Source organism: Phocoena sinus, chromosome 20 (genome assembly GCF_008692025.1).
Source record: "Phocoena sinus isolate mPhoSin1 chromosome 20, mPhoSin1.pri, whole genome shotgun sequence".
In the NCBI taxonomy this organism is placed as follows: domain Eukaryota; kingdom Metazoa; phylum Chordata; class Mammalia; order Artiodactyla; family Phocoenidae; genus Phocoena; species Phocoena sinus.
The window spans coordinates 50,707,110-50,734,584 of NC_045782.1; the positions used below are offsets into that span (position 1 = coordinate 50,707,110).

Here is a 27,475-nt window from a genome sequence, read left to right on the forward strand (position 1 = left end):
CAGTGCCCAGGCCCGGCTGAGAAGGCAAATCTGGTAGTGCCCTCGGGACCAGGTCCCCAGACCCTGCCCAGCTGTCATCACTGAGGGAGCCAGGGGCCCAGGACCAGCCAGACTCAGGCTTCTCATTTAAACTGGAGGGGATCCGTTGTATAGGATCGATAGGAATACATGTTGTAGCAAATACCCATCAGGTGAAGTCCCAGGTCACAAACAATTGCCCTTGAGAATAGCCCCAGCCACAGAAGTGGACCTGAAGTAATGATGTGCAGTGTCCTTGCAACTGAACCCTGACCTCTGGCCACCTCCTAGTGGGAGACAACGGATCTAAGCTGGACCAATTTTTGAAACTTGAACTGAGAGACTGAAGCTGGTTGAAGCTGTTACCTTTTTTTTTTTTTTCTGGTGCGGCTTGCGGGATCTCAGTTCCCCAACCAGGGATCCAACCTGGGCCACTGCAGTGAAAGCGCCAAGTTCTAACCACTGGACCACCAGGGAATTCCCTGAAGCTGTTACCTTAATGGCAATGTCCATATACTCCAGGTGCTGAGGCCTCCATGGTCTGTGACCCATGGAGACTGCCGCCGCCATCAGGTTGCCGAGGTAGGGATGGGGAGAGGTTCGCTGCTGCTTCAAGGCCTGGTCCCAGCCAGCGGGCAGCCGAGGGGAGGGCTCTGGAGCTCTGTGGGACCCAGCCCTCAGCCCGTCCTCAGGCCCCCACCTCACCCGCCCATCCCAAGGCCGGAGGGCCCCAGGGAGAAGGCCTCCATCAGCTCTCATCGCACTCTCTGCTCGAGGACCCCAACGAGGCTGACTGAGCGGGACCTCTAACCCTGGTCTCGCACTCAGGGTCTCGCGTTAACTGCCGCGTGCTAAGTGTGCGGCGGCTCTGCCGCCATTAAATAGCATGCAGGATACTACTGTACGTATGGACCACACCTTGTTTACCCATTCATCTACTGATGGACACTTGGGCCATTGTGAATAATGCTGTTACAAGCATGATTGTACAAATATCTCTTCAAGTCCCTGTTTTCATTCTTTGGGGTATACACCCAAACATGGAATTGATGGATCATATGGTGACTAGTGTTAGCTTTTTGAGGAACTATTATACCGTTTTCCATAAAGGCTGCACCATTTTATCTTCCTACCTACCAAGGATTCCAATTTCTCTATATCCTCACCAGCACTTTTTTTTCTGTTTAATTGGCAACTTTTCTGTATTTTGAGACCTTAAAAATTTCCAAGAGATTTTTCTGTATTATAAATCAACAACCAACCAGCCAGCCAAAACTCCCAGAGGAAAGAAACCCTCGGGATAAACAGCCAAAGCCTAGGTTCTAAGGTTTCCAAGCCTTTGGGTATGGGAAGAAAATAGGGCGTGGGAGGGGAACCTCTTCACACAGAGAGAAACATCTGTGACTCAGTAAAGGCTGCTCAAGGGCTAGCCAAATTTCCATACATACGGTATGAAATTTGTAGCAAAAGAGCGGCACACCCATATGTACACACACACACACCCGCATGTGAGACAAAGCGAAGACTTTTACTTACCTAGAGGCATGAAGATAGATTATTTGACAGAGTCCATAAGATGAGCATAAAAATTAAACTCTTTATTTCATCATATTTCATTTTAGACTCAAATAATGGTACAAATTTAAAAGATGAGCTTACTGTTACCAGTCAAATAAAGAGCTCACCAAGGTCAACACTATTTATAGGCACAGAAACTGAGTAAAAAACAAAACCAAACCCTCAAAACACAAAACGTGAGTACAGAACTTAACGTGAATACCATCACACACAGCAATGGGAGGGAGGCAGCCCAGAAGCTGTGTTTCTGACCCACTTACCTCACTCCGTTTCATTTCCCTTTTGACAAGTTACCAAGAATCCTAGCAGTGGAGATGAGAGGCTACAGCTGCCTTGGGTGGATGTACTCAGCGGCATTAACAGAGGCTATTTAACCTCTGCCGCCTAGTTTTGCAGATCCATCAGGGGCAGAGGGAGCCCGAGCCTGGGAGAATGAGCGACATGGGAGTGCAGGACCCAGTTCCCAGCTGACACGTGAGATAGGCAGCCTTGTGAGATGGTGCTGGGGATCCACTACTGGTCCTACTCACTCCCTGGCGTAACCCCCGCCCCCTTCGTGACTTCTGACTTGCTGGCGCTTGCCTTTGGCTTTCCTCACTTGCTCTCTTTGTTGAGGACAGCTGCCTGAGGACAACCGTGAGAAACTAAGACCCTCAGTCCAACAGGCTGCGAGGAACTGCCTCCTGTCCAGGACCACACGAGTGAGCTGAGAAGCAGGCCCTCCCCCCCGGGGGCACCCGGTCAACACCTTGACCTCAGCCTCGTGACAGACCCTGAGCTGGAGGACTTGGCTCAGCCCCGCCCAGATTCCAGACCCACAGAAACTGTGAGAAAATACACAGGCGCTGTTTTAAGTGGCTAAGTTCTGGGGTGATCTGTCATATGGTGGTGATAGAAAACTAACACACCTGGGTAAACAATGATGTGCTTAAGGAGATAATAAAATCATTTGTTATTAATTCTGAAATAGCATTTACAAATTATTTATATAAAATCAACTAACAACTGAGTTTATCTCAACTTCAAGGAAGAAAACCAAAACTTTACAACTTGGGGCAAAAGAGTTTAGTGTTGCATACAAATGAAATTTCTCTGAGGGTTCCAGCTAACTACAGAGCTTTCCGACTCCCTGCAATTGCCATCAAGTCTGAACATCACACTCCATAAAATTTCTAAGCTGGTTTTTAAAAACAATGGAAAACAAAATATTGTCTGTCTTCTTGGTTAAATTTACTTTGCCATAAAAGTCTTCATTTGTACAGTTAAGCATGACTTTCAAAAGTGAGCTTTCCCATTTACATGAAATGTCCAGGATAGGCAAATCCACAGATAGAAAGTAGATGAGTAACTGGCAGTGCCAGACCAGAGAACGGGGAGTGACTACTAACAGGCACGGGGCTTCTTTTTGGGATAATGAAAATGTTCGGAAAAGATAATGGTGACAGGGGCTTCCCTGGTGGCGCAGTGGTTGAGAGTCCGCCTGCCGATGCAGGGGATGTGGGTTCGTGCCCCGGTCTGGGAAGATCCCACATGCCGCGGAGCGGCTGGGCCCGTGAGCCATGGCCGCTGAGCCTGCGCATCTGGGGCCTGTGCTCCGCAACGGGAGAGGCCACGGCAGTGAGAGGCCCGCATACAGCAAAAAAAAAAAAAAAAAAGTTAACATTTCCATTTAAACATCTCCCCAGATAGTTACATTCCATTCCCAGACACACTTATGGAATGGTGTCTGCTGTAAAAAGATATATAAGTGACGGCAGCCTGCCACCATAGCTTAGACCTCACTACATGTTTTGGGGTTTTTTTTTTTTTAATGCATTGCATCCTCCAGGAAAATTACTAGCAAAATCCTCCCCCAGGAAATGTGGTTTTGTTCATTTACAAATGTTAGATTCCTGTTTTTAAAACTTAAGACAATTTTTACCTCATTTCATAATACTTGATTAGCGCCCCCCTCCCTTGCTATGAACTACAAGGTAAGAAAACTTTATCAAACAAAAACATTTAAAGAGAAAGAATGTGCAAATCTTTTCAAAGATTCCATTTCAGCATCACATGATTTATTTAAATGTCATTCCCAGACACGTGTGGGGTGGCATATGCTCCCTCTTATTACATAGTAACACATACGCCATACCCAGCAGGAGTCTTTATATGACATATGGCCTAGTAGTTTCAATCAGAGCAAGATCGTTCAAAGAGAACAGGGGGAGAAGAAAACACCTACACGTTTATAACATGATCAAAAGGAACGCGAGACAGATGAACTGAAAAAACAACATCTTTGAACAATCACAATCGACAGTACAAGTCTCCCTTATTCCACTAGTTTTAAACAACTAACATCTGTAAACTTGAATACCAACTCTGGCAGATTTAGCAGTCTTAAATCTCTGATTTTCCATCCTAAACATCCTCCAATGTACTGTGAAGATGAGAGCGGGCCTCCTCCACCGAGCCCTACCGCCCAGCCGAGCTGTCTGAAGAGGCAGCCTCCTCTCGTGGGCACCCTTCATCAAATACTTCGGTAGTCAGAGCCCCGGGCTACAATGGCAGCAGCTTCCCACTCCACAGTGAAGAAGGAAATAGTTCCAAAAAACCCAAATATCACCATGACCAGGAGTTGCCAATGAAGGAGAAGGTAGTTACTGTAGAAAAATGCCACGGCTGCGCAAATGGACTAAAAATAAACAAGACAAAACAGATCACAAAATGCACACAGGTGACCCAGCCGCTCCACAAAGAGCCCCACCGCTCTCTGACCCAAGGCTTCCTGTGCCTTGCACTGCTCCCTGCTCTTTCTGCATCTAGATGGCACTTCCTTTGTCACTAGCTCACAAACATGCACCACAAACTCCGGCTGAGAGCTGGGAACAATCAAGTAAGCTATTGTTTAAAATAGTATTTTGTAAAAAACAGGAGTTATAAAATAATGTACGTGAACAGTGTGAAACACTCCTGTTGTATGTGTATACTATGAGTTCTGGTATCTAAGGAAGTCTGAGCCACAGAGAGACCAGAACATAAAATCTCTTATACAAGTGATGGGGCAAAAAAGATCACACTACTCATTGCTTCCTAACTCTAGTCACAAATCCTTTTTTTTTTTTTTTCCGGTACGCGGGCCTCTCACTGTTGCGGCCTCTCCCCGTTGCGGAGCACAGGCTCCGGACGCGCAGGCTCAGCAGCCACGGCTCACGGGCCCAGCCGCTCCGCGGCATGTGGGATCCTCCCGGACGGGGGCACAAACCCACGTCCCCTGCATCGGCAGGCGGACTCTCAACCGCTGAGCCACCGGGGAAGCCCTATTATTTATTTTATTTTATTTTTTATTTTTGGCCGCGCCATGCAGCACATGGGACCTTAGTTCCTTGACCAGGGATCAAACCTGCGCCCCCTGCATCGGAAGTGCAGAGTCTTAACCACTGGACCTCCAGGGAAGTCCCACAAATCCTTTTAAAGGTTGTCCTTGACTTTCATTTAAGAAACATTAAGAAAACAAAGTTAAAGCGCCATAAAAAATAGACCCTGCTTTAAACACAATCTGAAGAAGCGGTTTCACCTGCACAAATTTAAAGACTGCAAAAGCTGGTGCACTGTCTTCCGAATAGAGGAAACCTAGAACACTAAGCAGCTGGGTGTTGAAGCAGCTGTCTCCAAGCCCCAACAGGAGGCTGCAGAGGATGGCGACTTCTTTGCTGAATAAAACAGAATCAATTTAGAGTGAACACTGACAATATTTGTTATAGCTGATTGAAATGTAGAAACAACTCACCCACGGAAGCATTTTACTTTCAAGTTTTAAACACTATGAAACAAGTATGAATAAATACTGGAATTTACAAAGTCAGAATTCATGCTCAAACGCCCTCACCTTCGCAGTCTAGCAAACTCTGGTCTACTAACTATTGGGGAAGCAAACACTGTGTTTGGGGCAGAGCTGCTCTTGGACTGTGGATCTAGACATAAACACTCACATCTACAATGACTTTTAGAGTTGAGCGCAAGAAAATGACACCCTCAAAGCTCCTGTGGACACTGTGAGAGAACGGGGTGGCCGGCTCAGATGGCAGATCACCCCTCGCTCCTCATTGCTCTTCCTCGGGGCCCAAATTTCTAGAGATTTCACTGGTTGAAAGGCAGAGATATAAAATTCAAATCAGATACTTATGTGCTCCTTCACAGATCAAGAAAAAGATTTAGTGGGGAGAAAGGTTAAAACCAGCAATTAGAAAAATAACTTGGGATTCTCTATGGATTCCTATTTAAACTCATTCTGGCTTAACACTGGACAGATGACCTTATAAAGATAACAGACTTGCAGAAAAGGATTAACTGCTCCATTCTAAATTCCTAGCCATGCTCTACCTCCCACCCTTCCTTAAATTACTAGAAAAAGGAGAGTCACTGTACCTGGGTTTGATGTAAGCACTGCTATCAGTTCCTTCAACAGGAGCTATAGGGGCATCCCCCGGCATGTTGAGAAATATTAAATAAAAAGCTATAAAGTGCACCAGGATGCCCAACAGCACAACTGGATTCCTACCAAAACGATTATTCTTGCTCAGCAGGCCAAAGAGGCTTCCACCTATAAAATCAATGAAGGAGAGAACAGAAAAACCCAAGGCCAAGTTAATATATCAAAATCTTAGTTCTTTAAAAAAATAAATTAAACGGACAAAACAGTAGCTAATTTAATCAAAAAAGAAAGAAACAAAGGCGGCACAAATATAGAAAATAAGAAATAACTGTTGAAACAGAGTTATTAACAGAGCCCCGGGCTACAATGGCAGCAGCTTCCCACTCCACAGTGAAGAAGGAAACAGTTCCAAAAAACCCAAACATCACCATGACCAGGAGTTGCCAATGAAGGAGAAGGTAGTTAACTGTAGAAAAATGCCACGGCTGCGCAAATGGACTAAAAATAAACAAGACCAAACAGATCACAAAATGCACACAGGTGACCCACCCCCCCACACGCCAAAAAAAAGTACCAGAAATATGACACAATGGTTTTGAAGATGCGACAAAGGGCAGTGATCTTTGAGAGTCAGGAAACAAATGAGGTGAGGCCCACACCTGCCCCAGCTGACTGAGAGGCTGTGGGCTGCAGGGAGGGAGAGGGAGAAGAGGAGGGAAGGCAGGTGGAGGTCCGCAGCCTCTCTGAGTTGAGGAGACAGAGCTGAGAGTCTGGGGAGACAAGGTGCCTGAGTCCCCAAGACAGAGTATAAGAAAGGACAGCTGATCAGCACAGGATGTGAGTAAATTAGCGGAGGCCTGGAAAGAAACTTCCAAGAGGATTAGAGGTATTAGTGCCCTGCCCTGGGCAGGGAAGAGTGCCTGGTCCCACCAGCCAGACTGGAAATCTTATTATTCACGGGCACTGGGTGTACACAGAAGGGTCTTCCATCAGGGGTGAGGGATAATTAGCCCCAGTCTGAGCAGTGCTCTGATCCCGTCCAACAAATTTTAAAAGCAAGACCTAAAAAAAAATCACACTGTTTCCAAGTAAATGAACCACATCCAAGAACAAAGCTCAAGAACGCTAACAGGAATATAAAGAACATCCTGCACCCAACAAGGTACAGTTCACGATGTATCGTATCCACAACACTACCAGGCATGCAAAGAGACAGGAAAACAGGACCCATCGTAAGCAGACAAATCAGTCAAACACACAGAGTTAGCACATGACCCAGCAATTCTAGTGCTGGGTTTACATGCAAGAGAAACGAAAACATAAGCTCACACAAAAAGTATACACCAATGTTCACAGCAGCATTATTCATAATGGCCAAAAAGCGAAAACAGGGCTTCCCTGGTGGCGCAGTGGTTGAGAGTCTGCCTGCCGATGCAGGGGACGCGAGTTCGTGCCCCGGTCCGGGAAGATCCCCCATGCCGCGGAGCGACTGGGCCCGTGAGCCATGGCTGCTGAGCCTGCGTGTCCGGAGCCTGTGCTCCGCAACGGGAGAGGCCACAACAGTGAGAGGCCTGCGTACCGCAAAAAAACAAAAACAAAAACAAAAGCAAAAACAACCCAGATGTCTGTGACATGATAAATGGATAAATAAAATGTAGTAGATCCATACAACTAAATATTATTTGGTAATAAAAAGGAATGAAGTAAAAAATAAAGAAAGAAAAAGAAATGAAGTACTGATACATGCTACACCATGGGAAAATCTTGAAAACGTGCTAAGTGAAAGAAGCCAGACACAAGAGACTATATATATTGTATGATTCCATTTACACAAGATGTCCAGAATAAACAAACCTATAAAGTAGATTAGCAGTTTCCTGGAGAAGGGTGATGACAATGTTCTATAATTAGATTACAGTGATGGCGGTACAACCCTGTGAATATACTAAAAAACGCTGACCTGTATACTTTAAATGGGTGAGCTACACGTCATGTGAATTATGTCTCGATAAAGTTGTAAAGAAAAAGACAACACTACCCCAGAGCTGTTGCAGATGTTAGAATGAGCAAAGACATTAAAACAATTACTGTAACTGTATTAACATGTTCACACACACACACACACACACACACACACACACACGTGCCAGGTGTTGGCAATAAATTAGAGGAGGGGTACCGGTGCCCTGCTAGGAACCGGGCCCCACAGCAGGAGGGGAGCAGCAGGCCAGCCGCTTCTTCTGTATTTACAGCCGCTCCCCATAGCTCGCATTACTGCCTGAGCTCCGCCTCTTGTCAGGTCAGCAGCGGCATTAGGTTCCCATAGGAGCGTGAGCCCTACTGTGAACTGTGCACTCGAGGGATCTGGGCTGCAGGCTCCTTTTGAGAATCTAATGCCTGATGATCTGAGGGGGAGCTGAGGCGGTGATGCTAGCGCTGGGGAGTGGCTGCAAATACAGGTTATCATTAGCAGAGAGGTTTGTCTGCACAGAGACCATAATAAACCAGTTGCTTGAAGACTCATATCAAAACCCTATCAGCGGGGCTTCCCTGGTGGCACAGTGGTTAAGAATCCACCTACCAATGCAGGGGACACGGGTTCGAGCCCTGGTCTGGGAAGATCCCACATGCCACGGAGCAAGTAGGCCCGTGAGCCACAACTACTGAGCCTGCACGTCTGGAGCTTGTGCTCCGCAACAAGAGAGGCTGCGACGGTGAGAGGCCCGCGCACCGCGATGAAGAGTGGCCCCTGCTTGCCGCAACTAGAGAAAGCCCATGCGCAGAAACGAAGACCAAACACAGCCAAAAATAAATAAATAAATAAATAATGGGTTAGGATTTGAACAAGACACCTGGCCAAAAAAGATATACAGATAGTAAAAATCATACAAAAAAATCATATACTATTAGGGAACTACAAATTAAAATCATATCCCCAGCACACCTATCAGGATTGCTGAACTCCAAAAATATGACAATATCAATTGCTGAAAAGAAAAAAAACAAACCCTATCAGTGAGTGCCACGTGACAATTAAGCTGCATCTTATGGAGTAGACTGGACATAAGCAACGCATGTCAGGTGCCACTGTCTCCCATCGCCCCCAGCGGGACCATCGAGTTGCAGGAAAACAAGCTCAGGGCTCCCACTGATTCTGCATTACGGTGAGTTGTGTAATTATTTCATTATATATTACAATGTAACAATAATAGAAATAAAGGGCACAGTAAATGTAATGTGCTTGAGTCATCCTGAAGCCATCCCCCCGCCCCCATCCATGGAAAAACTGTCTTCCATGAAACTGTTCTTGGCATCAAAAAGGTTGGGGACTGCTGAATTAGGGAACAAAAATACACCAAAGTCTGCTTTCCCCATAGTGCTTATCACTGTCTGACATTCTAAGTTTCCAATGTTTTTTATTGTCTGTGTTCTTCCCCAAGAATATAAGCTCCATGTTTTGTTCATACAATGGATTCACAACAAATATGTGTTGAATTGGTAAGTTCCTCATATGTGACACAACACCCAATATACTGCAAGCATTGAACGGATCATTGCTGAATAAGGAATACCTGGTGGTATAATAAAAAGAGATTTGGTCTTTGCCTTGTCCTCTTCTCCGCTCCACTTTCCGGCATGGAGCTCTTAAAACCCTAGGAACTTCTCAGTGAAAGGAATGTCTCTAGTTATCTTAACTAATCCCTTCCAATGACACCAGAGTTTATGATGATGAGGTGATCCTTGAGGGGGTCTGGAGGTGGCCCTAGATAGTCAGGATGGGGGCTGGTTGTCAGAAGGACCCAGCCTTGATTAGAGGGTTGGAACTTTCAGCCCCACCCCCCAATCTCAGGGGAGGGGAGAGGGGGTAGAAACTGAGTCTAATCACCAATGGTGGATGATTTAATCAACCATGTGACATAATGAGATCTCCCTAAATCCCTACAAAACAGGTTTGGGAGAGCTTCCTGGTGATGACTGCATCCACATGATGGGAGGGTGCCACACCCAGCCTCCATGCGGACAGAGCTTCCTACACTAGGGGCCCTTCTGGACTTTGCCCTAGGTACCTCTTCATCCGGCTGTTCATTTGCATCCTTTATAATAAACTTTAACAGTAAGTATAGCATTTTCCAGGGGTGTGGTGGGAACCCTTGAATGTGTAGCCAAGCTGGACAGAAGGGAAGATAGCCTGGGACCCAGGACTTAACGACTGATGTCTCAAGTGAGGCTGGTCTTGCAGGACTACACCCTTGAACCTGTGGAGTCCGATGCTAACTCCAGTAGTGTCAGAATTGAACTGTATTGTCGCACATCCAACTGGTGTCAGAGATTCAAAGAATAAGAAATTCAGGAATTCTAAAGATGCAGATGTAGAGAATGGACTTGAGGACATGGGGAGTGGGAAGGGTAAGCTGGGACAAAGTGAGAGAGTGGCATGGACATATATACACTACCAAATGTAAAACAGATAGCTAGTGGGAAGCAGCCGCATAGCACAGGGAGATCAGCTCAGTGCTTTGTGACCACCTAGAGGGGTGGGATAGGGAGGGTGGGAGAGAGACACAAGAGGGAGGAGATATGGGGATATATGTATAGCTGATTCACTCTGCTATAAAGCAGAAACTAACACACTAAAAAATAAAAAATAAATTTAAAAAAATTCAGGAATTCTAATACACCTTCCCTAAGTATTTTAAGAGGAAAAGCTGGGAGAGACCATATGTTTTCTTACTTATGGTTTTGTCTTGAATTATTTGGCAAATGTTTTGTAATTTAGTTTTAGAACAGTGATAACAACAACAACAAAAAAGACATACCCATTTGTATAAAAGCAAGGAAATAGAAATTCAAGGATAGAGAGGTGAAGTACATTTAAAATTTCTATAACAAAGTGATTTAGTGCAAAAACTTTTTTTTTTAAACCAACCTAAAATTTCTCCAATGCCAATGAAAATGCCAGAAAGTCCAATGAGGCTTTTCTCTTCTGTTCCAAATTTATTTATAGCGCCGATACAGGTTCCATATACACCAGAGAAGAAAGTCAATTCCAGACCTTCAGAAAAAAATGAAATTTAAATTACAGTTGTCCCTAGGTATAAAAATCCATAGATGCTCAAGTCCCATAGTCAGCCCTCCATATCCAAGACTCTGCAGCCTCAGATTCAACCAACCATGGATTGGGAAGCACTGGATTTAGTATTGAAAAAAATGCACAGTCTCCCTTTCCTGGTTTTTCTTCATGACTAGTAGTATTTGAGCTATACACGCATAAAACAAAATCCACACAGGCTGAAATGTTACTCCCCAAGCACAGCATAATTTTACGTGACCTAACTGATGACATGGAACTAGCCACAAGATGGCAGTTGTCACATATTTCAGATAAAAGCATACAACTCAAATAAGCGAAGACATCCTTATGTTAAAAATGGTCACTCTGTGCGCAGACAGGGGATGAACAGAGAACATAATTAACATAAACTTGTAACAGTGAAACTAAAGTGCTCATTATCCTTATTAATAGCTTCCCAAGGGAACAGGGATATACATTTGTAAGACCAATACCTACTATCCACTTTTGCTTAAAGTCAAAAGTTTTAATTAAACACACTGTCCTAGGAAAAGAAATTCCAAAAATTCGGGTAGCAAATTAGAGCAAATGAGTAGAAGACCTGATTCCTTAACGCTACAAAACCTTAACTGAATTTTGAGGATGTTTAATATTTATTCTGTTCGACCTAAAAATAAGACGTTTATACCAATGAGGCACATACAGTTGAACCTTGGACAACACGGGTTTGAACTGTGTGGGTCCATATAGACTACAGGATCCACAGCTGGTTCAATCAGCAGATAAGGAATCACGGACACAAAGGGCGGACTAAAGTTATATGAAGATTTTAACTGCGGGGGAGGTCAGCACCCCTAATCCATCCCTTCACTGTTGAAGGGTCAACTGTAACGGCAAAAGTAATAATTGACACATTAGAGCAATTTTTACAAGGAAACTGATTTCCTTAAGACCTAAGAGTATTCCACCTATTATCACATCACATTATCACTATAAGCCACAGAACTCATTCCATTTCATTAAAAATTATCTTAATTCACGCCAAGTTACACAGATTTACTCATGATTATTTTCTGTAGTGTTCTATTTTGCCCTAAAATCACTGGTTGGGATGAACCAGGCCTCCCAGTTTTCAAACTCTTGTGCAGAATCCTCCCACACTGCATTTGGGCTGGCCCTATTATTTGCTTTCACCAGTGTGGGAGGGGGTCACATAGCTGGCTGAGACACAAGGAGAAATCTGAGACCCAGCTAGCATCAGACCCGTTCAGACATGCAAATGAAACTTGCTTGGAAGTTTTAGCCTCAGCCACCCTTTAACAGCAGCCACAAGAGACCCTGAGACCATCAGAAAAACCATTTAGCTGAGACCAGTCAATGCACAGAATTGTGAGAAAGTAACACAGTTGCTGTTTTCAACCCTTACTGTAATTATGCAGCCACAGAAAACCAAAACCATAATTAATCCCATTACCTGTATAAGCAGTTGTAATGCTAAGAAGGAGCATCTCCTTGGTGACACATAACTTAAGAGACTTTTCTATAAAAAAGGAAAAAAAAAATTTAGGAGTACTTAACTACATTCTAATCAATCAAACAAAACTTATAAAACATTCATTCAACCAAAACACCTCTTGTCAATAATGCCAATAAACAAATACATTGGGACAGAGGTTAATGATTCAGATTAAAATGGTTAAGGTATGAACTAAATCTGCCCTATAAAAAAAATGTTGATTTCAACTGTGTAAATATAGTCTAGAGTTGTGCTTTCTCTAACACATTCTCCAGCTCTCATGAAAACAAAACATGAAACAGAGAAAAGAAATAGAACCAAACAAAACAACAGAATATTCCAACAGACTTGATTAAAGGCTAGGCTATTAAGAGAGTCAGCAGTTGGCAAAGTGCTGACTTCCCTAAGGAACTGTCACAGGGCAGCTTTAACACTGGACTCTAGGTCAGAATCAGCAGCGGAGCTCTTTGACCACCAGAAGCTGGGATGCCGCTTCCTGAGATTCTCTCTCTGGATCTGAGGACTGAAACTTCAGTTCTGCCTATTTGCTTCTGATCCCCTTAATGTTTATTTTTATGTTGTTCAACTTAGTTGAAATCTGCAATGGAAAATGCATTTCTAAAAACTGCACATTTTAACTTTTTTGAACCTGCTCACATTTCATAATTTAAGGCCACTTATCTAGGATCCTACTAATAGCAGATCCAGATTTTTTAAAAAGGTGGCGGGGAAAACGAAACCAAAATCCACCCCAAATCAGAACCAGCCTGGAAATAAATGAAAGCTCTCCAGTCTCACAGAGACATTATTTGGTGCGGCCAGCTCTGCAGCAGGAGTGCTCAGGCCTCAGTTCAGCCCTGGAGGTGGTGGTGTGGCCCCTACAGCTCATCCTTGGCCTGAGGATCCAGATTTTAGTTCCTATTCAACGGATGACTAGAAAACTCACATAAATCACAAACACTCTGTCCTGAATTTCTCCATATACAAAAGAAGATAGTCTTTTTTTCTTCTTCAATTTCACGAAAATAAAGTGAAACTAAAAGCAAGAAGATATTTTCACCAATCATTTTCACATACTTCCAGAAAAAAAATACATGATCAACAAAGTTTAAAACAATATTTTTAATTAAAAACATTACATTAGCAAAGCATATCTGCTTTTGACTAATCAGAAGATTTAGGTAACGAAAAGAAATTTTAAAACATAATCTAGTATGATCCTATAATGGTGAATTCACGTCATTATACATTTGTCCAAACCCATAAAATGTACAACACCAAGAGTGAACCCTAATGTATGTAACCTATGGACTCTAGGTGATAATCATGTGTCACTGTAGGTCCACTGATTGTAATAAATGTACCACTGTGGTGAGGGACAATGATAATGGGGAAGGTTATGTGCGGGTGAGGGCAGGGCATATATGGGAAATCTCTGTATCTTCTTCTCAATTTTGCTGTGAACCTAAAACTTCTCTAAAAAATTGTTTATCAAAAAAAAAAAAACCAATATAATCTATTTGCAGAAACCAACAAACTGATCCTAAAATTCATATGCAAATTCAAGGGACCAATAATAGCCAAAACAATCCTGAAAAAGAACAAAGCTGAAAATTCATGCTTTCCAATTTCAGAATTTACAATAATCAACACAGCATTGTACTGGCATAAGGACAGACATAGATCTAGAAATAAACTCTTACATTCACAGTCAATTGATTTTCAACAAGGGTGCCAACACAATTCAATGGGAGAAAGAATAGTCTTTCCAGCAAATGGTGCTAGGACAACTGATCTCCACGTGCAAAAGAATGAAGCTGGACTCCTCCATCCCAACATCCATAAAAATTAACTCAAAATGGGGCTTCCCTGGTGGCGCAGTGGCTGAGAGGCCGCCTGCCAATGCAGGGGACACGGGTTCGTGCCCCGGTCTGGGAAGATCCCACATGCCGCAGAGCGGCTGGGCCCGTGAGCCATGGCCGCTGAGCCTGCGTGTCCGCAGCCTGTGCTCCGCAACGGGAGAGGCCACAACAGTGAGAGGCCCGCGTACCGCAAAAACAAACAAAACAAAACAAACAAACAAAAAATTAACTCAAAATGGATCACAGACCAAAATGTAAAAGCTAAAACTATAAAAGTCTTAGAAAAAAATACAGGAGTAAATCTTTGTGACCTGGAGTTAGGCAAAGCCTTCTAGGACACCAAAAGCACACACAACAAAAGATAAAATAGCTAAATCAGACTTCATCAAAAATTTAAAACTTCTGTGATTCAAAAGATACCATCAAGAAAATGAAAAATCAATCCAAAGTCGGGGAACTAAGATCCCATGAGCAGCATGGCGTGGCCAAAATAATTTTTTTTTTTTTAACTTGATTTTGGCCACACACACAGAGGCTGAACCTGGGCCACGGCAGTGAAAGCACCAAATCCTAACCACTAGACCACCAGGGAACTCCCTGAATAGGTTATTGATTGTGGTGACCGTTGCACAACTCTGTGAATATACTAAACACCACTGAATTATACACTTTCAATGGGTGAACGGTACACTACTACGAACCACATCTCAATAAAGTTATTCTATTAAGGAAAATAATCTGACACCTTAATGGGTCTCTTCCCAGACTTTCTCTATGCTTTTTTTATTAAAAAGAAATTCCACTATTTATACTATTTTATAATTTATTTTCACATAACAAACATTTTCTACTATTCGTAGTGATCATTTTAATGGCTACAGTAATCTGTTGGATAGATGGCTATTAGTTGAATATTTAAATTATTTCCATTTCTCACTAATATAAACAGTAGTTAAATCTTGGCCAAAATTCTTAATTATCTCCTGAGGATAATCCTATTAGTGGAATTGCTGGGGTAAAGGTATAAACATTTTTAAGGCTTTTGATACTTACTGACAAATCACAGAAAGTAATACAAGTGTATATTTTTAGCATTGTGGTCTTACGCATGTACCTATGCCCCATATACTGAGAATTATTTTTTATCTTTTGAAATTTGATAGAAAACTTAATTTGCATTTCTTATACTTAGCTTATAATAATTCTCCTTTGTTTATAAAATAAATATTTTCTACTGGAGTGTTTATGCTTTTCTTATTGGTTCATAACTATCATATACTGTAAATATTTTCCCTGCCATTTTAACTCATTAGATTTTGAGAGACTGAAATTTTATATTTTAGGTAACCAAAGAGCATTCTTTTTTTTAAATTTAATATTATTTTAAAATTTTATTTATTTATTAATTTATTTCTCTTTGGCTGCATTGGGTCTTCATTGCTGTGCGCGGGCTTTCTCTAGTTGCGGCGAGCGAGGTCTACTCTTCGTTGTGGTGCGCAGGCTTCTCACTGCGGTGGCTTCTCTTGTTGCAGAGCATGGGTTCAAGGCGTGCAAGCTTCAATAGTTGTGGCTCACGGGCTCTAGAGCACAGGCTCAGTAGTTGTGGCGCATGGGCTTAGTTGCTCCCGTGGCATGTGGGATCTTCCCGGACCAGGGCTCGAACCCGTGTCCCCTGCATTCACAGGCGCATTCTTAACCACTGCGCCACCAGGGAAGTCCCCCAAAGAGCATTCTTTTCCCTGTTTGACAGAGCTGCGTGAAAGGCTTTCCTCACCAAATTAATTTCTTCCGGTTACTATTATGGCTTCATTTTTACATTTAATCTACCTGGAATGTTAGTGTAAGACTCCATTTTTTCCCATGCAGTCAGCTGTCTGGCCTTGCTTTTCTAAGACTACTTTACTGTATTCCGAATTCCATTGTGGGTCTAGACTTCAGTTCCACTGCTCTTTGTATTCCAATGTTTTCAAATGGATTCATAACAGGTTTTGCTATTTATTAGGGAAAGTTCTTTTTAAAAATTATATTGGCTATTGACAGACGTTTATTCTTCCAGGTGAACTTTAGGAACCTTTCATCAGGACCAAAAAATAAATTTAAGAAAATTTCATTGAAATTTTCTAGAATCGCATTACATATATACATTCAACTGAGGAATTAAGTGCCTTCTAGATAAGCAAGAACCCTTTCTGTACAATACCTACTATGGCACCAACTGAAGGAAAGTCACGATTAAATAATAAATGAACCACCGGCTCACAGACAGAAAAGCGTGGACCTTCTTTTTCCTTTCTCTCTTTGCCTTCGGCTTCCTTGCTGCCTCATAACGTCACATTGCTCCCTAGCTGCCAGGAATCGTCACCTAAATTTAAATTTTCTTGCCCTATAGCACCTCATATGTCTTGTCTCTTTTGGCCGCTGCCTTCTTTCTCCCCATTCAAACCTGACAGCCCAGTTTCTTATTACTACTGAACCCTACACCAAGTAACCAACCAGCTCCGTGATAAAAGGCACGAGGCCCTAACTGTGTTAGTGTCTCATTTTACAGAGGAGTTGAGGTAAAGTTTGTACAACTGCCTAGGAATGACAACCTGAAACTGGTTAATATCAAGAGACATCCAGAGAGGGGTTCAGTAATAGAGCAGGGAGGCTGCATCAAGCCTCCCCAAGGCTGGACGAACCATCCCATAAGCCTGAAGGCCATCAGCCTCCCTCTGCCTGACTCCATGTTCACCAAAGAAGCCAACGTGGCTTTCTAGGCCTCTGATAACAAGAAAGGGATGCCCTGTTTGACCCTGGGTAAACGATTTCTCTAAGCCTCAGTTTTCTCCTCTATAAAATGGAGATAATGATACGTGTGTGTTATACGATACTCACAGAACTGTCGTGAGAACAACACAACATAAAGCACATCGAGAGGTTTAGTCAGGAAGAACCCTCAAGAGATGAGCGTGATTGGCCTTACACGCTACTGGGTCACCCAAGCTCCTGCGTTGCTCTGAGGAGTGGCAAGCGATGCGCGAAGCAATGGTCTGTGTCCTCACTTCCTCGGGTAAACTCCTAACCCTCTGCCTCCTCCTCCTCAGGCCCCCTCACACACGTGCTCAGGTAGGGCACGGAATTACCCTCCATCCCTCACATCCCCCACGTTACAGAGATACTTACTGAGAAGACTAGCATATTTCAGAGCGGCATACCTGGAAGCATGAAAATACTGGGGTATCGTCAATCCAAAGTTACCAGGGAAAGGGGGAAAGGCAAATGCTGAAGTTGTTCCTGAACAGTTCCTGCATTTCAGACTCAGAAAATACTTACTAAATGCATCTACTGCCTTTGTCATATTGTTCTGGGCAGACCTGAAAAGATAAAAAGAAAATAGTTTTTCCCCTGAAAATGGAGAAAGAGAACAAAAATACTATCACATTTTCACTTAAATCTGTAAAAGCTCTGTCCTCTACGTGGTCTGGCAAACACTTTCAGTGGCCTCAACGCTCCCTGCTCCAGGGTGTCCCTTCATGACCCAGGTCCTTGCTTCAGAGAACGATGTGGTTAAAGTGCCACCGTGGAGCACGATTCCCTCACATTAAATTTATGGCACGGAGTCCTGCATGTCTTTTTCACAAATGATACTCCAGGCAGGACAGAAATCTCCTCTACGCTGTTTCCAAACTGTAAAAACAATTTGTGAGGGGCTCAATCTTCCACCACTTCAACTATGTAAAAACTACTCTGTGGTTCTTCAGTGTTAGAACTCTTGAAAAGCATCGCCATCATTGGCGGTAGGGGGTTGGGTGCGATGTCATCTATGGGTTAAAAACGCGGGCTTTGAGGCTGAGGCCTGCTTTGCCACTTATTAGTCGTGTGGTTTTAGACAAGTGACTTCATTTCTCTAATTTTCATTTCCTCATTTATAAAACAGGGACACTATCACTTGCCTGTGAGAATTAATTGAGATAAAGTAACTTAAGTGTAATTATTTACAAGGTTAGGGTAAGAAAATTTTTAAGAAATTACATTTCTTACCCTACCAGCCAAGTCTACTCCTCTTAGATCTTTAAAGGATATCATTTACAAACAAACAAACCGAAAACAACAAGGACAGCAGAAAACAAACCTAAAGGAGATCTAGTTGACTTAAATAAATAAATTACTAACACAAAAATGGTAGTATCTCCTAACCAACAGGAAAACTTTTTCCCCCACCATAAAAACTCATGCCTTCCCTGGAAGCAAATACTATGTGAATGCCATTTAATGACAGTTCCCTTATCTAGTACTTGGACAGGATCAGGTGTGGATTATACTATTTCACACTCAAGGCCCCAAATAAGTAGAAACTGATTTGTACTCTATAGACTATTAAAATATAATCAACTCAGCTACTATCAGCTGCAAATTATTCAAAGTGGATTCCACAAAGTGGAATCCTTTAAAATCAGATCCTACTTATTTCCTCAGCGGCTTCTAAGCACATCAAGAAGAAAATCCAAACCCCTGCTGTATCCTTATTTAATCAACCCTCTGTCTGCTGCATTACTCCCACAGTGCATTCCTACTTGCACTGTGAGAGGCCCAGGCACCTCTGGCATTCCTGGTGCCCACCACACCCCTTTCCACCCCTGGCATCTGCTGCAATGGCCATCAGTAGATCTTCACACCTTCTCACCTCCCAGCTCTCCACCACCTCCCCCTTTCTTACTGCCTTCTAGCACTTACTCTGCTATTTTCTTACAGGGTATCGTCTACCAGCCCCTCTACAATTAAGTTACATAAAAACAGGGAATTCTCTGTCTTGTTCATTACTCCTTCCCTCCCCTTTAGAAGATGGCTGGCACATGGTGCTATTTACAGAATAAAGACACAAGTTTCAAGTTTGGAAGACAATTCAGAAACAGAGAATGCTAAAAAAAGGCTAAGTGGTACCCCTCAGCATTGCACCTTATGACAGTTACATGATCCCTTGTCTATCAGAAAAGTTCCTTGAAAACAGGGACAGGTTGTATTTGTCTTTACAGCACCAACACCTAACATTTGCTGAATGAACGGGTGTTTAATTTTTGTTGAATTTGTGGCATTCATCTTCACAGACCCCTGCTCCAATATCCATTGGTTTGTGCTTAAAAAAATATGTATGTGGTACATATACACATAAATGTTTGTATACTTAGATAAACATGTCTTTTTTGCTCTGAACGGTGCAAATTTTGAAGGCTTAATGATCCTATGACTGGAGAATTTTATGCCCTTTTTGGGCTTTAAAAAGGCAGCACAGAAAGTTCGATGCAAAGTTTTTAACAATAGGTAAAATGCTTATAAGGCAAGCTTCATAATTTTACCAATTCACAAAGCAAAACAAGAGTGGCAAAGATTTCTCATTCCCCTTTCTTCAAATCCAGATGATAACCTGCAGAGAAATCATCTGTGATGTTTCAAACAGTTTTACTTATAATTGAAATAGGTCCCTGCTTCAGGTGGCAGGGTCTGGGGAAGGGGAGGAAGGAGCCATGTCTTGCCTCGAACGTGGCAAGCAGCAGCCCCTGAAGCAGCCCAAGGACCAGGACAAGGAGATGGATGAAGAAGATAAGACATTTAAGCAGAAACAGAAAGAGGAGGCCTCAGAGAAGGGCCCCTGGCCAGAGGTGGAATTAAGAAATATGGCCAAAAGTAAGCTGTTCTCTGTGCCTGAGGCAATGATGGCCCTTAATTCCATTCCTGTTTAACCATCTGGATTTCCCAGTCATAACATCTGTTGCCACCTACAGCTAGAATGAAGTGTTGTTTGGGAGCCTATTGTACATTTAAAAATAAACTTTTGTTGGGACTTCCCTGGCGGTCCAGTGGTTAAGACTCTGTGCTTCCCCTGCACGGGGCACGGGTTCCATCCCTGGTCGGGGAACTAAGATCCTGTGTGCCGTGCAGCTCGGCCAAAACAAAACAACAACAAAAAGTTTTGTTAAAAAAAAAAGAAATAAAAGAAAAGAAATATGCTCAAGGTAATTCACAATTTTTAGAAAAACAGGACTGTGTAATTGTTTCCCAGTAGGGACTACATTGGGGAAAACTACCTGCACAGGTTACTGCAAAATCCGGAGCATGGGGCTTCCCTGGTGGCGCAGTGGTTGAGAGTCCGCCTGCCGATGCAGGGGACACGGGTTCGTGCCCCGGTCCGGGAAGATCCCACATGCCGCGGAGCGGCTGGGCCCGTGAGCCATGGCTGCCGAGCCTGCGCGTCCAGAGCCTGTGCTCCGCACGGGAGATGCCACAGCAGTGAGAGGCCCACGTGCCGCAAAAAAAAAAAAAAAAAAAAAAATCCAGAGCATGGGTGTTAACCACAGCTCATCTGTAATGACTGCTGACGGCCCTGCCACTCACTTGTACCATATGATCGGAAAATTTTAGGGCTGGATCCAAGAAACAGTAACTGAGGATTGTTTGCTATATAACTTTTTTTTTTTTTTTCTTTTTCTTTTTGCGGTACGCGGGCCTCTCATTGCTGTGGCCTCTCCCATTGTGGAGCACAGGCTCCGGACGCGCAGGCTCAGCGGCCATGGCTCACGGGCCCAGCCGCTCCGCGGCATGTGGGATCTTCCCAGACCGGGGCACGAATCCGCATCTCCTGCATCGGCAGGCAGACCCTCAACCACTGTGCCACCAGGGAAGCCCTGTTTTCTATATAACTTTATGAGCCTATATCCTCACACATTAAAACACAGGAAATGTCTGCTGAATTGAATGAGGGAACTGAGGCCTAGAGAAACTCAGGGGAACATTGCTACTGTCCACGGTCACACAGCTGGTGACCTGGGATTAGACTTAAATCCCCCACAAACCTTTTCACTACCTTCCCCGCCTCTGTCTACCTTCCTTTCCCTTCCTCCTCCCTGGCAGCTACCCTTTATCTTCTTTCTCTGCTTATTTGCTTTAAAACTTTTCCCTCATGTCTGCCCAGCACTGGATTATCAGTTAGGGCTATAAAAGGCTGGCAATTCCTAGACTAGACCTACTCAAAATATAGTTTAAAATAGAAAGAAATGTTTCCAACTTCTTACTCGTTGACATCCAGGTCCTGGTCATCAGAAGATTCGTCTTCTCCCAGGACATTTTCGGAATCTGGTTTCCGAATGAGAAAGAAGAGAACTGTCCCCACAAGGCTAATCACTGTCAGGGCGATAAACACTGTTCTTCGGTCACTCTCTAGGGAGAAAAACAAAGACGAAAGTAGATAGTACTGGCCATACAAACAATTCCAGAGTTAGCATTATGTTCAGTACTATGCTTGTTTATAACCATCAACACACTTTGTCATTAAATCTTACTTTACTGCATCAGTAAAAACCTAGGACAAGGAGAAAAATAGGATACATCCCCCTTTGTCTTTCAGTCAGAGAAATACTAATAAGCCAAAAGAAAAACAGCACAAGAACTTAATCTTATTCTTTTAATCAAAGAAGGGAACAGACAAGACAACTGAATTAAAAAGCCTTCTGACAACTGACTCGTCTCACACAGAGCATAACCTTCTCCCGCACTTTGAGATGCTGCCTGAAGTGCAGTCATAAACTGTGGTCTTAGTATAACAACATAATCCAAGGGAAAAGATGACTAAAAGCTAAAATCTGAGAGGACTTAGGGTACCACGGTTCACTAGAACAATGTGAACAAAGCAATATGGGGCATTCCCGTGGAACAGCTATTTTGCGTTGAACCTATGTGAATGAAGCACGGTGAATAAGACAAACCTGATATTTGAGTTTTCCCTTGCCAAGCAAAATATATGTAGAGATTTCCAAAGAACAAGCTGGGGGAAGAAAAGGAGGGAGAGGATATTGGGAAGTTATTTTCACATTTATGGGTTTTGAAATAATTTTTCCATTACCTGTAAAAGAAGAGAAAGAGAGGCCTACATAATTAAAGAAGTTATCTACCCGCCCTAAGTCATTTAAAACATCAACTTCACCCTCTTTCTGAAAAACTCAACTGAGCCAGATGGAACTGTCTCCTTCCACATGAGAGAAGCCTAATTCAGACTGTCCTCCAAAGACCTGACTCACTGTGAAACATGTGACTTATTGAAGCTCTGGAAATGACTCCTTGGAAACAAGTTTACCCTTCCTCTAAAATCCTATATTTTAAAGAATCGGTGAAAAAAAAAATCCATGATTTAGTTATCTGCATCTAATGAGATACTTTATTTAGTATTTTCCTAGGGAAGAGATCATTCACTTACACTCCAGTTTCAGAATATACAATCTCTTAAAACAACATCTGCATTTGTTAAGACTTATCATGGCCAAAATTTTAGGCGTTTAGGATTCGTGAGGGTAAATCGTCAGGACAGATTCCATGACAGAATGACCGTTGTTGCTTTTTACTTAGGAAATATATAATATGCTGTATCGTTATAGAGTTAGTCTCACTTTAGAAATTTAATTGTTAACAGCTACCAGGTGGCATAGCTGGGTGGGAAGGACATGGCCTTTGGAATCCAGACGCTTGGATTAGTTAACTTTTAACTAAGCCTTTGTTATCTCATCTGTAGAATGGAGCTAATACCTTCTTATCGCAGGGGGTTGTGAGGATTATTGAAATTCAAGAGCCCAGTAGTACCTAAAGTATAGCAGGTGCTAAATACATTATGGTTAATATTATTTTCCATTTACTAGTCATAAATTCCAATGAGGTAGGTCCATGCATTTTTAAGTAATCCCATAAAATTTTAAATCTCCATCACATGTACCTAGGAACTTAACTCATGAAACAAGAAGATCTGAGTTTTCAACACAACCAGGGTCTAAAAAATGGTGTGACAAAAAAAATTATAGGAAAGATTGAGCCGTAAGAATTATTACCTGGATTGTAGGAGTGCCCAGAAAATGCCACTGTTTCTCCCAATAGTGTGCTCATCTGAATTTATTGTCAGGCAGTTTCCTTGTGCTGTCCAAAGTACTAAAATTCAAACCAAAAGTTCGTCAGGGGAATGAAATCATTTAGCCTTATATATTAAACATGTAAACAATATTCTTAGATAAGACCTGGAAAATAGGGAAAACGAACATCAAAATACTCACCAGCAGCTGCAATTCCAATGAAAACAGAGGCTGTGTAGAAGGACCACGGAAAAGGCTGGATAAAAACGGCAATGTACATGCTAAAATATAACAGGTCAACGTATTATAGTCAAACAATACCTGAAACAGAATGCCAATTATGCCTTCTAGGAATCAATTCTGAGGGATCTGTTCTTTTAAAATTCAGGCTGTAGGACTTCCCTGGTGGCACAGTGGTTAAGAATCTGCCTGCCAATGCAGGGGACACGGGTTCAAGCCCTAGTCCAGGAAGATCCCACATGCCGCGGAGCAACTAAGCCCGCAAGCCACAACTACTGAGCCCATGCGCCGCAACTACTGAATCCTGCACGCCTAGAGCCCGTGCTCCGCAACAAGAGAAGCCACCGTGATGAGAAGCCCGTGCACCACAATGAAGAGTAGCCTCTGCTCGCCACAACTAGAGAAAGTCTGCGTGCAGCAAGGAAGACCCAACGCAGCCAAAAAAAAGAAAAAAAAAGAAAAGAAAAAAATTCAACCTGTAAAGGGCTTCTCTGGTACTGGCAAAAAGGGGACAAATGTGACCTATCCATTTATTAACGTACTATTTCAAATTTGTGAACTGAGACATTGAATAAAGGTCTGCAATTGGCCTCTGCCAACAGCTCAGTACACAGTGGGACTGCAGTTCTATAGCCCAGAAGAAAAGTTCAGTTATTTCGTTTTAATTCCCATTAGTCAACTTGATACAAAATAAGATTACTTCATGAGTTCTTTTCAACTCTTGTAGAAAAAGGTTTTTGGATGCTATTTTTATTGGTGGTAAAATGAAAGCAAATATACACAAATTCCATCACATTAAAACAATGGTATCCCTGAGCATCAAGTAGAGAACCAAATCCCTAAAACACTTCCTATAATCTATTCATCCGAGTCAGCAAGTTCTTGTTAAAAGTTTACTGTGTGCTTGAAAGAAGCTGAAGGTGTTCTCATTAAATGAAAGAAAATTGGACTACTCACCTGTAAAATAAACCACTAGCAAACATAGAGAGTTGAGGTCCTACAATGGCAACCACTGATGGTGTAATCAAATTTGAAGCAGAGAACACTCCATAAATAATTGCCATGCTGCACATACAACACACAAAAGGAAAAAAACAACACTCTTGAAAGATTGTCAAAAGATCACTTTTTCAAACCCACTTAGTCTACAGTTTATTTTGCAATAAGCACTCATATTCTTTAGTCAGAATTTATAATTATATCCTTACACTGAATGTCATATTAAAGTTTTCACTTGTACAAAACACTGAAGTCTTGTCAAATGTTTCTTTGAATCAGTCTGCCTTAGACAATATGGTTTTTAATATACCAGTAAATTATAATAGCAGCTAACACAGCTCTATGAAAAACGTATCATTATCCTCATTTTATAGAAAAGAGAACTGATACACAGAGGGGTAAGTAACGTGTCAAAAGTCCAGCTGGATAGCTGGTCAGTGGTGGAGCCAGAATCCCATCCCTGGTAATGACTCCAGAGGCCCTAGTCAACCAATCTGCTCTACAAATTTAGCCTACAACTCCTGGCAACAGCATGAAATTTCACTGCTATAAATAATCACATAGTTAAAACTTGCTTAAACCAGAATTTATTAAACTCAACCTAACAGTCTCACTTGAACATTATTCAGCTACTGTAGACCTGGCCCCAGTATATATGTCTTGTAGCAAAGTGTGACTAAAATCATTTCAAGAGTCATTTATAAGCCACTATTTATAAATCCAAGTAAATTATTCTTTGGCTTTTATGAATCTCTCAAATACCAAATGTTCTTTCATTTGTTCTTTACAGTATACATGAAGACAAAACATTACAAAAAATTGTGGTATTATCATTAATCACTTCAAAAAATGGACATTAGCATCCTTTTACTCTCAATTATCATATATAAGGTCAGATTTAGGTTAGGTAACACAGAGCCAAATAAGAACAGTTGGGGAGGAAGCGGGTAAGGGGTTGGCCGCAATCTAGGATTTAACGATAGAGAAAGTAAGAAATCTGTGTTTACATACAGGTATGTATTACATTCCCAACTTCAACCACAACGTACTAGTGACTTGTGAAGATCTTTTCACTTCATTTTCTCCACCTGTAAAATTGGCACTAAACACCTTAACAAAAAGCTAAAAGCTCCTGATGACAATATATTAATAATTACGAAATCACAAAAACAGGAAGACCAAATATTTCGAGAGTCATATAAAACATCCTCTGTTTAGGATTTGGAAGATGTAATTATGACAATACCTGAGTGCTTATTAAATGCCAGCCACTGTGCCAAGAGCTTTACACGCATTGATCTGAGCAAGGAAACTGGGCTCATAGAAGCAACTTCCTAAGATATCGCAGTAATTAAGTTTTGAAGCCAGTATTTCAAACCCAGTGTCTAATTCTATATGAAACCTAAACTCATCACCTTCATCCTATTATGTTCTCCTAAATAGTCTAGATAAAGAAAAAAATCACTAATAATCTAATTACAATATGTTGTCTGTGATTTTGATGAAATTACGCAACATCTGTGATATACAAAGTAAAACCAATCATACAGTACAATACCTGGTATAGCCACTGCCGTGAAAATCTGTGCTATTTAAGCTCCTGATGACAGTTTGCTGTGTGGAAGATAAAACTAATCAATGAAAACCTTTTGAAATTGCCCTCACCCCAGAAAGTCTCTCTCCAAATACTTGGAATAAAGTAAAAATTCAAGATGCCGAATACTTAATACTGAAATTCTAACACGAGAGAACAGAATGGACTACAGAACAGAAGGCAAACCAATGAGGGGCGTGTGGGGGCGGGGTGGGGAAGGGTGAAGACCATCTGAAACCAGGCCTTAGGTTTAGTCCCTCAACTCTCCAAGTACTAATGTAGTCCTTAATATAAATAAAAAATAAAATAAATGGGTCAGCATACAAACCCCAAATCAAGTAAGAGAAATAAACGAGCCCAACAAGAAACGTCTGCCACATGAAATCAAACCTAGTCATGGAAAACGAGGAAGCCTAGGTGACAAAATAAAAGGTGCAACTTAAGCGCATTATTAGACATAACGTTGATTATCATTTTTGGAATGCATTATGATAAGCACTTCAAAGGAAGATCAAATTCCAACTCACCGCTACATTTCCACAAGTTTGAAAGGCGGTGAACATAAACATAAAGGCAATTCCTAAAATAACGATGTTGAAAAGCTTTTTAGATTCCGGGGACATTTTGGCTTAACTCTGCCAAAAGGTCGGCAGCAGCAGAGGGCAGTCAGCTCTCCTCGGGGGGAACCCACTGCAATCCTGGGAGAAGAAATGAGATGGTGAGAGGAGGAGGCAAATCCAGGAGCGGGGCAGCCAAGGTGTCAACTTCCAGGTCTTGGAGTGGACTCCTGGACTTAGGGTGAAGTTCTCCCCACGGGTATAGTTAAGACATTCCTAGGACACGATCCGAGGAAAGAGCCCAACACCCGGAGAAGCGCCAAGAACGTTGTAGCTGCAACTTAAGGGGCCCGAGAGAGGGATTAGGGCCAAGGTCCAGTGGCAGCGGGCAGCACGACCCCGCCCTCCCGGCCCTGACTCACCGCAGGTCAGGCGACCCGGTCACCTGACCGCAGTCGCGGCGCCGGCCGCTGGGCCTGCTGGGAAATGTAGTCCTGGGCGACCCGGGACGTGCAAGCGCGCCGCTAGGGCTCCCTCACCCGCTCCGGGAGAGCGGGGCCGACCTCGTGGGCTCCGGCAAGGGGGGGGGGGGGGGGGGGTGGTTGCTAAAAAGCGGAACGCAGCGAAGGAGACAGGAATTGCGGAAGGGGGCCTGGAGACGCGGTCTGAGGAGGCCGCAAACACAGACAGGCAAGGTGAACGAGTACGCCCCCCGACAGAGGCGGGGCCGACGTCCGAGCAGAAAACCCGCGTGGA

General features: G+C 42.8%; 1 protein-coding gene across 3 annotated transcripts in view; it reads right to left on the bottom strand.

Moving 5' to 3' along the window:
- Positions 1 to 1,597: 1,597 nt before the first annotated feature.
- MFSD11 (major facilitator superfamily domain containing 11) overlaps positions 1,598 to 27,475 on the bottom strand; it is a 26,081-nt gene continuing 203 nt past the window's right edge. Inside the window, exons 1-14 of one of the 3 annotated variants that reach the window (XM_032618076.1) lie at positions 27,142 to 27,475; positions 26,690 to 26,860; positions 26,127 to 26,182; positions 24,527 to 24,634; positions 23,531 to 23,610; positions 23,312 to 23,408; positions 22,202 to 22,260; positions 21,512 to 21,656; positions 17,778 to 17,818; positions 12,559 to 12,624; positions 10,941 to 11,066; positions 6,007 to 6,181; positions 5,156 to 5,291; positions 3,632 to 4,273 (exon numbers count right to left, since the gene is read on the bottom strand). The exon at positions 27,142 to 27,475 is cut by the window's right edge and continues 203 nt beyond it. In XM_032618076.1, the coding sequence (XP_032473967.1) occupies positions 4,109 to 4,273; positions 5,156 to 5,291; positions 6,007 to 6,181; positions 10,941 to 11,066; positions 12,559 to 12,624; positions 17,778 to 17,818; positions 21,512 to 21,656; positions 22,202 to 22,260; positions 23,312 to 23,408; positions 23,531 to 23,610; positions 24,527 to 24,634; positions 26,127 to 26,182; positions 26,690 to 26,785 (1,350 nt within the window). In that variant the 5' untranslated portion in view covers positions 26,786 to 26,860; positions 27,142 to 27,475 and the 3' untranslated portion in view covers positions 3,632 to 4,108. The other 2 variants (XR_004347719.1, XM_032618077.1) reach the window with 2 other exon arrangements.